Raw genomic sequence first — 11,542 nt, forward strand, 5'->3', positions numbered from 1 at the left:
GCCGGGTTAAGGGGGGGAAGCAAAGGGGGCAGTTGCTCCCGGCGGCAATTTTTTAGGGGCGGAAATTTTTTAACGGCCATAATGAAGGTTTTTAAGATTTCTAATATATTCTAATTTTTAGGAAGAATTATTATTAATCATTGAAAAATGTGGGAACAAAATAATAATAATTGTAATATAATATAATATTATATTACGACTTACGAGTGTATTGTCAATCAATAAGTTATCACGTCGAGACCATACTATTAGAGAGCTCGGATGACCGACGCATTTCTATTTTCGTCCTTATTATCGTATTATTTTTTATTTTAATTTGTACACGATATGTTTACAACAGTACACACTAATACATTGACACATAATCAACACATTAATGTGTTTGTATTTGTATACTTGTATTATACATTTATAACCAACAGATTATTATATTTAGTATTAATAGTTTCGAATGATTTATTTATACACTACCAAGCAATTGTTTTTAATTTGTATTATACTATTTATTATTTTATTATTCGTTTCTCGATTCTCGTCGACACTAGTCGTAATCAGTCATAATATTACTGAAAAAAAGTGTAACATTTTTGTTAAAAGCGTTAATTTTTTTATAAATATGAGTGGAAAACGAACAAAATTAAGTGGCGCTGAATATCGCAAAAGAGCTGAGGAAAAAAAGAAAAAAGAAAAAGAAACTATTTCTCAAACTCTTAACATTCAAACTTTCTTCAAAAAGGTAAAAAAATAACGTACATAATAATTAATTTATAATTAAAACAAAATAACAAATTTATACAAAATAGTACATCAGTACCTACTCCGTACTCGTAAATAATAAAAAATAATTAAATATATTGTATTGTATTTTATATTATTTAATAAACAACAATGAAAAATACTAATTATAAAGTCGCAATTAATATTTATAAAAGGTTTTTTAAAACCAGTTTTAAATAACCTAATTTATAATACTATTTAGACTATGATTCTATACTATTTATTACATTACATTTTATTATTCATTGTTTATTTAATATAAATTGTAGACAATTATTTGACATATGCAATAACTTTTGTTGTATTCAATGTAATTTAATTTTAATTTTAATTTAATTTTTTTTAAATTAATACTACACTAACTTTATTACTTGGATTATTTAAAATATATTTTTAATTATGGCATTTGTTAAATATTGTTTATAAATTTATTATAGTTGTTTTAAAAATTAAATAGTTTGCTACTCTGCAGCATGTAAGTTTCTTTTTGTATTTATCTGATTTGATAATTACAACAAATGTGCTGATTAGTTCCTATACTTATCCTAAAATTATGTTTGATGTTTTTATTTTATACATTTGGATACACAAACATTTATTTTAAAATGTATTTACTGCATATAAAAATTTGGCCCTGTGGATTGTAAAAATGAATTTAGTTACTAAAATAGTATGGTATTTTAAAATTTCTAGAAACCCGATTCTGATGAATTAATTGAAAACCCATTGAAACTCGATTCTGATGAATTAGTTGAAAATTTGATGAAAACCGATGACGAAACTTTGAAATCTGACATTAATGTCTCTTGTGAAATTACTAATGTTCCAATTTGTCCATCACAAGATCCAGCCTTATGGGATATAAATTCTGATATGGTTGATTATTTTATTCGTAATCCAGTTGAATCAAATCCTAAAATAATCAATTTTGATAACACTATTCGTAAATGTGGTGAATTTAATAGGAAGTTACCATATGATATTTTCAAAAGGAAACTTTTGAATGGTGAAATAAAAGATAGACAATGGTTGCTATACTCAACATCAAAAAACGCACTATTTTGTTTTTATTGCCTTCTTTTTTCTAATAAAAAAACACAGTTTAGTTCCACCGATTCAGGATTTACTGATTGGAAAAAATGTTTTGAAAAAGTTGAACAACACGAAAAGAATTTGACGCATAACGAATCTATTCGCATATGGTTCTCTAGACGTAAAATAACTACCCGTATTGATGTTGAGTTAAAAATTGAACTTGAAAAAAAAGAACTTTATTGGAGAAGTATAATACACCGTTTAATTGAAACAATTATATTTTTATCGGGCAAAGGTCTTGCATTTCGTGGCGATAATGAGACGTTGGGTTCTAAAAATAATGGAAATTATCTCGGCTGTTTAGAATTAATTGCAAAATTCGATCCATTAATGTCCAATCACCTTGATCAGTATGGTAATAAAGGCCGTGGAAATGTCTCATATCTGTCCAACACTATTTGCGATGAGTTAATAACACTTATGAACAAATCTGTACTTCATAAAATAGTAAATGAAATAACGTCCGCTAAATATTTCTCGTTAATCGTAGATTCTACTCCCGACATCACGAAATTTGATCAATTAACGATTGCTATTAGATACGTTAATTTAGGTGGGACTGCAGTAGAGCGATTTTTATGTTTTATTCCATCGGCTGGACATAAAAGTAAAGAAATGGAAGTCGCAATATTAACGAAATTATCTGAATTAAATATCGACATACAGAACTGTCGTGGACAATCATACGACAATGCAAGAAATATGTCAGGTATATTTAATGGTCTGCAAGCTCGTATTAAAGAGAAATCAAAAAATGCAATTTTTAGTCCATGTTCAGCACACTCATTAAATTTAGTTGGTTGTCATGCTGCTGATATAACTAAAGAAGGTTATCACTTTTTTTCACTTGCCCAAAATATTTATGTATTTTTTTCTGCATCGACATGGCGGTGGGAACAACTTTCAATAAATTTAAAAAATATACCAAACTCAATGTTTGTAAAAAACTTATGCCCTACTAGATGGTCATCCAGATATAGTGTTTGTAAGAGTTTAAAAATTGGGTTTAAAGCTGTATTAATTTCATTGAAAACTATAGCTTTGAACATAGATCAGAAAACTAGTGTAAGACACGAAGCAGAATCGTTGTACAAAAAAATTGAAACTCTCGAGTTCTCATTTATGATAGCTCTATGGACTCCAATATTAGAAAGATTCGACGCTACAAGTAAAAATTTACAACGTATTAATATTGATTTATCTTGTGTTGTAAAATTGTACGAATCTCTAGAAATGTATGTACAAGATTTAAGAAATAGATTTGATAATATTTTAGCTGAAGCAAAGCAAATGATTGGATATGAAGTCTTTTCTTACGAAGAAAAAAGAAATAAACGAAAAAAATGTTTTCACGATGACCTTAATGTTCAAGATACAATATTTCACGGACAAGAAAAATTCAAAAATGAAACATTTTTACCAATTTGTGATACAATCATTGTATGTTTAAATGAAAGAAAGATGGCATATATTGAGATAAATACTATGTTTGGTTTTTTTTTAAATATAGAGGGAATTGACAATGATATTTTACGTGAAAAATCAAAACAATTAGTAGCTATTTATAGTGAAGATTTAGAACCTGACCTGGAGAATGAGATTATTCAATTTAAAACAATAGTAAAACATTTTTCAGAAGAAGAAAAATTATCTATGCACAGTTTGCTTGAAGCATTAACAAAATCAAAGTTAAATGATTCATTTCCTAATGTGGAAATAGCTTTAAAACTTTTTGTATCTATACCATGCTCAAACGCTAGCGGGGAGAGGTATTTCTCAGTTTTAAAGAGAGTGAAGAACTACCAGAGAACCTCATTATCTAATGAAAAGATGTCATCATTGGCTCTAATGTCTATTGAAAATAATTTGCTACAATGTATGGATTGGAATAGTTTTATTAAAGAATTTGCTTCACAAAAAGCTAGAAAAAAGTTTTGAATTTCAATTTGTATTTAAATGTTTATACTTAGTACTAATAGTTATATATTATATTAAAACTACCAATGTTATTATTTGTTTATAAATATATATCAATTAATAAATTAAACTATTTTAACACTATTTTTATTCAAATATTTTTTTTTTATGATGAATATAACGGTATAAGGTATGTAAAGGGCGGCATATTCGTTAACCCGGCACTGTGCGTATACCTTCTTATATAGCTCTCTAATATCCCCTATGTGATGTCGAAAAGGCTTAACCCTTTCAGACCCCATGTCCTCTTTAAGATACATGGCAAAATATTATTTATTACAATTACTATGACGATGCATTTTAGTCAATTATATAATGAGTTTGTAGGAAAAATACCATAGAATCCGAAAATAATTTTATAAATGACGTGTTATACGTATTTCTATAAATATTCACATTATTATCTGATATTATTTTGTCGTAATCGATTCTATGTAATCGGTATATTTAAATATTATTAGATTAATAACCGATAATGATAATGACTTGTTTTATTTTTTTTCTATTTATAACAACCGTTGAATTGTTTTGGTTCAATCCCCACTTTATTCCGTTTATTAAAACCCGGTTTATCGTATGCTTTTAAGAGGCCGTTCTGGTAAAAGTGAAACGTATACAACGCTCAAGAGATGGCGTTGAATTTCATATCGCCGCGGCGGCGGTCACCCGTAACCACGCCCACTTTTACCAAAGAGGGGCTACGCGCAATAGTCTCAGGAGCGGCACATTATTATTTCTCGGACCGCCGTCTAGAACGTTTCGCGTCAATGCTATTTTGTATTTATATTACTGGGGTAATTTGAAATTTGAATTTGATAAGCGCGCGCTCGCTTGCGCGTTCATAAACTAATTTTACGATATTATTTATCGTATAATTGATTGAAGTTTCTGTTCCCTAAATATCTATGGAAATACTTAAACTAAATTATAAAAGCTATTTTACAACATATAGTTATTATTTAAAAAACTATAAGTAACAATTTAATAATACTAATAATTTATAAATTATTGCCATCGATTAATATAACGTTATGAATAAAATATAATTACAATTTAATTTATAGTTATAAATATAATAAATGTACATACAAATTAAACAAATCAATATATTAATCACTACATTCATTCATATAAATAAATACATACATTATTAATTTTGATGGTTTTAAACCATTTCATGCAACAAATTCGGATAATTATTGTTTTTTTTTTTTATGACACTGAAAGTTTATTATTTCCAACGCATCAAACTCTTGATTTTTAATGTACAAGTACCTATAGCTGTGTTTATGAGACCGAAGTATTAAATTATATGGGTAGGTAATGCTAGAAAAAAGTCTTGCCAAAAAGTTTGATACATAAATGTGTCCACAAGTATAGTTAATATAACTATTGCAACGAAGAATATCCCCATCATTAGCCCCAACACGCCGTAAATCAACCCCATAATTTAAAAAATTTGTCTTCCACCATTTTTCCAAAAATGTTTTTGTCTATCAAATATTTAAATTGAATACCTTGGTATTCTCTGATACTAAACCTAAGAAAATACATTTTATTTATAAATATATGACCCGGAGATTCATGTATTAAAAATTAGTTAAAAAAGCATGCACTAATACACACTTAAAATCGTCAAAACATGTAGATAATATGTCTTTAATAAATATAGATTATGTTTACGTACGTATATGAATGTTTTTATTATTTTTATTTTTGTGTCTGTCATCACGTTTTAGAGTAGTAATAGTGCTTTGATTTTTGACTTCAGTCCCTCTTTGAAAAGGAAATTGAATCTAGTTGGTACTTTGTGGTCAAAAGTAAAATATATGCTGTGTAGTAGTTTTCAAAAGCGTCAGGAAAAACCTTGAAAAAGTAACGGAAAAACGGGAATTTTTTTCTTGAAATATCGATAAAACAAATTCGGCTTTCAAAAAATCTTTAAAATTTAATATAAGGTTTATTATAAGTTGTTCTTATGGTAGTAAAAAAAAAAAATCAAAAATCGTTAGTCACATTTTTTGCTTATAAGCATTAAAATATTCAAATGTTTAAAAAATATATCAAAATTGCGAACATTTGCAAGGCATTTTGAAGTTGAAAATTCATAAAATTTTTGTAATAATTTATATCTAAGGTTAAAAAACACAACAAAAGGTTATCCATAACATTTTCTTCAAATGACTATAAAAAAATTCCAGCATCAATATAGAAAAATTTTGATGAGCATATGAAATTAATTTATTTACGAAATCAAGTAAAATATTGTACATCACAATTATTTAAATATAAGTTATCATATAATATATCCTATACTAATTATCCTATAGACTGACAAATCATCTCCGTACGTAAAATGAATATATTAAAAACGAAAACCGATATAAAAAAAAAAAATCAGAGTTCTTGAATGAGGACATTTTAACAATTTGTATCCAAAACAATATTTTTATAAAACACGAATATTTTTTTTAATAATTAAATAAGGATTATATAATTTAATTCGTTTTTATTTTAATTCAATCCTCAAGGCACAATTCCAAGGTATAATCACAGAATAGATTAAAGAATTTTCTGTGGTATAAACAAACCTGTTGTAGAACCTTTTTCTTAGGTGCTGATCAGCCCTTATCTTTGTGTGCAATAACAAATGACAAATAGACGAAAAAAAGTTTATCTTTACTAGTGATAACCCTGATATTGTCTAGATATGCAAATAAAAAAAAAAAGTGTGTAGTAGCAAAATTTACAAAAAAATAGTGACTGGTGCTAATAATTAACTATCGTGCGTTCATCATGGGAAACAATTTGGTAAACTTTAAATATTTTTAGGATTATTTAGTATTTAAGTCGATTAAATGCATAAACACAATTAAAGGGACTAAAATGAAGCTTAAACTTCAAATGCATTTATAAAAAATTGCGCTTATGTATTTTATATTTTTATACACATAAAAAATTAAGTTATTTAGGATCTTGTATTAAATGTTTAAAAATGTTGAACCATTTATGGAAGAAAAAAAATTAAATAGATGAATATTTGTCACGCCTATATAAGTAGTTCAAAAAGAGTTAAAGAATTTTGAAAACTGTATTTTATAATAAAAATAATAATATAAACATTTGGTGAAAATTTCAAGTATACATATATAGGTACCTACTGTTATTTTATTTATTTACGAGTATTATTTATTTTAAAAAATGAGTATTACAAAATATCAAAATTGTTTGTGAAGACATTTTTATAAATTTCTTATTATATAGTTTATATTTTTTTGAGATTTTAATGAATTTTATCAAAATACTAACTTAAAACACTAGTAAAAAAATTCTGAAAATACATTTTTCGATATTTCGTAATTGAGAAATAAATAACTTATAAAGAGCATTGTTTTAAATTGTTTAAGCATTTTTACTTTGCGAATAAATTAAATAAAATAAATTCACTTTCCAGGGCCTCAAAAAAGCTGAAAACGGCCCTGTGTAGAGCTTAACTTCAAATACATATTAAAAAAAAAAAAATTGTGTCTAAGTATTTTTTTATAATAAATTGTATGATAATTAATATTTTGTAAAAAGTAATTCAATTTTAATTTAATCAATTTATATTGATTGCACAGTTAAATATGCCAAATTAACTTGTTTATATTTTCTATGAAGTTTAATTTGTATCAGGGGCGGACTGAGCACCTGAAGGCCCAGGTGGCAAAATATTTTATAAGATATTAAAACATCAATAGATAAATGTACTTAAATTTTTATTATTCCTTATTATTAGTCAAATTATTATAAATGTTGTATTATTTAAAAAAAAAAAAAAATTACAAAATTAATAAGTATTTTTTAATACATAAATATGTTAAATTATTTAAGAAATGAGTAAATTACTTAATACAGTGGAACTTCTTCCTATTGTATCTATAATTTTATTTGTAGTTGGAATAACATCAGATTCTACACTAATTAACATTAAAGACTCTAATAATTCTTCCTTCATTGTACTTCTAAGTCTGGTTTTTATTATTTTTAATTTTGAAAATGCACGTTCGCAATTCACTTGTGTGCAGGATAGAGTGAGAATATATTTATATGCCAAATATAAGTTTGTAAATGATGATGTATGTAAATTATATTTATATAAAAATTCTAATAAATGTGAGGGGCAACTATAACAGTCAACTTTATTTTCAGTATATTGACAAGAATTTTCAATTATATCATCACTTGATTCTGCAGAATTTTCAGAAGTATTTTCAGTATTTATAGTATTATTTGTTATACTTTTAATACAATTTTGATTATAAAATGATATAAATTGTAGTAACTCTTCTTTCAATGTGTTTCCAGATTCAATATTTGATTTTTGAGCAATAAATGTCAAATTTTCATCATTAATTAATAAAGGATTTTTTGCAAAGTCTTTAAATCGTTTTGGGTTTAATATACTTAATACATCATAGAGTTTTTCATTTTTCTCAAATCTATTTTCAAACGTGGTAATAAGTACATCATAAATTCTTCGATGTGTATTTACTTTAAAATATTCTACATTCGAAATATTTCTGATATCGTCTGATGCCAGCTCACCAGGCATTTTTTTAATTTTTGATCTTCGTTTATCTGGAAACGTTTCTTCAATGACTATATTAAGCTTTTTAATATGTTCAGAATTATTTTTACTAGATATAAAATTCATGGTTTTTTCAACAATTAAATTATATTTAGAAGAACCTTTTTTGAGGTCGCTTAATAAAGACTTAATTAAATTAATGACAGTAATAAAATCTAATTCTTTTGATTGGAGATATTTTGATGCTGGAGTGGTATAATGGAAAATTTCGAGAAATATAAATGAAGTTAGTATATATTCAAAAGATGTCCATTTTTCTAACAAGAATCTGGCATCTGAAGATGTATTAGAATCTATAGATGAATCAGTGTCAAGAAAATGCAGAGATTCAACTAAAACATTATATCGATCACTCGTTTCACCAGACACAAACCAAGAACCAAATATGCATTTTAATGCGGCATCTTTACTATTCCATCTTGTAGTTCCTAACTTTTGAAGTTTTCTTAATTTATCATTTCCAGTTTGATCTTTTGAAAGATAATTTTTCCAAATTCCAGTTCTTTTGTATGAATCAGAAAAAAAAACTGCAGTTTTCTGTAGTAAGTTGAAAAGATCTTGAGCAGATTTACAACATGAAGTAGAGTCTGTTACTATTAGATTTAATACATGTGCATGGCAATGTGTATAAATTGATTCGGGTGCAACTGTTTTTAAATGAGCTTGAAGACCATTATAAGAACCACTCATATTGGCAGCACCATCAAATGATTCCCCAATTAGTTTTGTTAGAGGGATATTCAATGTATCTAATTCTTTTTTCACAATATTATATAATGCTTCACCAGTTCCAGAGGTTGACTCTACTAAAGCAATCATTCTCTCAATTATTTTACCATTCAAAACATATCTTAGACAAATACACAATTGATCCATTACCGACGTATCCTGAGAAGAATCAACTTCTAATGAATACTGCCCCGCCAATAAAACTTCTTCTGAGATATGTTTCTTTATTAAATTACCAGTTATAGAAAAAATTTTATTTAAAAATGTTTTTGATAGAAATGTTACACATGAACCACGTCCAAATTGTTTTTTTTCTTTTTTTAATAAACTTTTTTTAATTGAATTATTTAAATGTGTTTGCAATACCGGGTCATATTTTGCTACAAGTTTCACAATTTCTAAAAAGTTCCCTTGTTTTAAATTTAAACTTAAATTATAAGCGGCTTCATTTCTCTTACTTCTAAATGCCAAACCTTGTTTACCGATTAATAAAGAAATATCTATAATTCTAGTTACAATTTCTCTATTTAATTCTACACTTTTTTGGCGATGACTTAATAGCGCATTAGTAATTGTATGTCCAGATGTAATATTAAGGTATGCCTTACAGGCGTCGTCATGAGGTACAGAACTTTCGTGTTTTTCTAATTGACTATAAAGATGTTTCAAATTTATTTCGATTCCATCTATAAATGGAGTACTACCCGGACGAGTAAACCCCATACATAAAGAACAATGAATTTTTCTAGTTATTGAATTATAAGAAACCCATTTTCGATTCACGAAATTATCATTTGGCATTTTTCTATAATATACTTTATTAATATTAAAGGGTATATTTATCTGAGGTTGACATGGATGTGCGTCAACAAAAGCAACTTTAGCTTGATGGTGACTACTAAATATAGGAGGAATAAAAAGACTAATTTTCGAATCGGTTTCAATTAGTTTTTTTGTACTTTTTTTTCAGACTCGGATTCAGATGATGAAAAAATGTCATTGTCATTAATTATTACGTTTGATTGATCTTGTTCACTTGATCTACTTAAAATAGGAAATATATATGATGATTTAATAGTATTTTCTGAGGTTACATTGGATCGAAGTTCATTATTATCATTGGCCGATTTTTCAATTGGATTTGGTTGATCAGTAATATCGGTGACATTTTCATTTTGATTTTTATTAGAAGAATATTTTGAAAAAAAGTCTAACTTACGTTGTTTACTATCTGACCCAGCTGCAGATAATAATGCTGCCCGCTTTTCAATTTTTTTTTGAAAACCACTTTTTTGTTTTATTTTATTATCCATTTTAAATTGTATCCCTGTAAATGTAAATACTATATTTTAGGGGAAAAAATAAATATTGTTTTAAATTATACTAATTAAATTTATATTATAATTTGTTAAAAAAATAATTAGTCATTATTGTAATAACTATTATTGTATAAATGTATACGAGTACGAAAATTGTCTTCATAGTTCATAGTCTTGTTTATACCTAACATTTAAGATATTATTTGATTTTAAAAACAAAAATTGATAAAAATTTATTGACACGGACAAATTTAGAGAGATATTCTATATAATTGGTTATAAAGTTATTAGTTCTGTCTTTTCTTGTTGACAATTTATAAGAATTTTAGAATAATTATTAAATTATTATTATTTATTATGAATATAAATAATAATGTATAAGAACCGAAACATACACAAAAATTTAATAAATTAAATGTGCGATAAAATTAAAGTAAATAATTTTATTGAAATATTATATATTTAAATGTTTATGAAGTATTTTACAATTTTAAATGATTAGGATTGAACTAATATTATAAAATAGATTAAACTGAATATTTACCTGTATGGCTGTATATAATATTATGTGTGTAATATTATATTATTAATTCGCAGGTCTTACGTAGGACACAGCGTTAAAGTATGATTGTATTTGTATGACAACGGATTATAATTTAATATTTATAAATATTTAATGTTTATTCTGTTTCGTAAATTCAATATCTTCCCTAATAATAGTCTTCTATTCATAGTTATTAGGTCTATGCTTCTATTAAATGTTATTTATAAAAATTTCTTATCGTTATCGACATCCGTTCCACAATTAGTTGTTATTCCTAATTTCCCAAACAACCTATAGGCTATAATTTACTATAATTATTATTATATTATTTATAGTTACATAGAATATAGAATTATATTTTTCATTATTTACACTTTACAGTTGAAATAATAAATAGCGAAAGGTATAATCCATATAATAATATTGCTATAAAAAAAAAATATAATTAAATAGGTACATTAAATTGTTGAA

General features: G+C 25.9%; 2 protein-coding genes across 2 annotated transcripts; one reads left to right on the forward strand and one right to left on the reverse strand.

The window, feature by feature from the left end:
* Nucleotides 1-616: 616 nt before the first annotated feature.
* Nucleotides 617-3,810, forward strand: LOC132925426 (zinc finger MYM-type protein 1-like). The gene is made up of 2 exons (XM_060989824.1): nucleotides 617-736; nucleotides 1,471-3,810. The coding sequence occupies exons 1-2, from the start codon at nucleotides 617-619 to the stop codon at nucleotides 3,808-3,810; spliced, it is 2,460 nt and encodes an 819-aa protein (XP_060845807.1).
* Nucleotides 3,811-7,452: 3,642 nt separating this feature from the next.
* On the reverse strand, nucleotides 7,453-10,009 carry LOC132925427 (uncharacterized). The gene is made up of 3 exons (XM_060989825.1): nucleotides 9,575-10,009; nucleotides 8,384-9,430; nucleotides 7,453-7,539 (listed from the first exon to the last, which is right to left on the reverse strand). Exons 1-3 carry the CDS (start codon nucleotides 10,007-10,009, stop codon nucleotides 7,453-7,455), a joined length of 1,569 nt encoding a protein of 522 aa, XP_060845808.1.
* Nucleotides 10,010-11,542: the final 1,533 nt, after the last annotated feature.

This window comes from Rhopalosiphum padi, chromosome 3 (genome assembly GCF_020882245.1).
Source record: "Rhopalosiphum padi isolate XX-2018 chromosome 3, ASM2088224v1, whole genome shotgun sequence".
Classification (NCBI taxonomy): domain Eukaryota; kingdom Metazoa; phylum Arthropoda; class Insecta; order Hemiptera; family Aphididae; genus Rhopalosiphum; species Rhopalosiphum padi.

Coding starts and splice junctions, on each gene's coding strand:
- LOC132925426 (XM_060989824.1), top strand. CDS start 617: ATGAGTGGAAAACGAACAAAATTAAGTGGCGCTGAATATCGCAAAAGA. Junction 737..1,470: donor TTCAAACTTTCTTCAAAAAG/GTAAAAAAATAA, acceptor TAAAATTTCTAG/AAACCCGATTCTGATGAATT.
- LOC132925427 (XM_060989825.1), bottom strand. CDS start 10,009: ATGCCAAATGATAATTTCGTGAATCGAAAATGGGTTTCTTATAATTCA. Junction 9,431..9,574: donor TTGTAGCAAAATATGACCCG/GTATTGCAAACA, acceptor AATTTAATAAAG/AAACATATCTCAGAAGAAGT. Junction 7,540..8,383: donor CGAATGTAGAATATTTTAAA/GTAAATACACAT, acceptor CTGGGCCTTCAG/GTGCTCAGTCCGCCCCTGAT.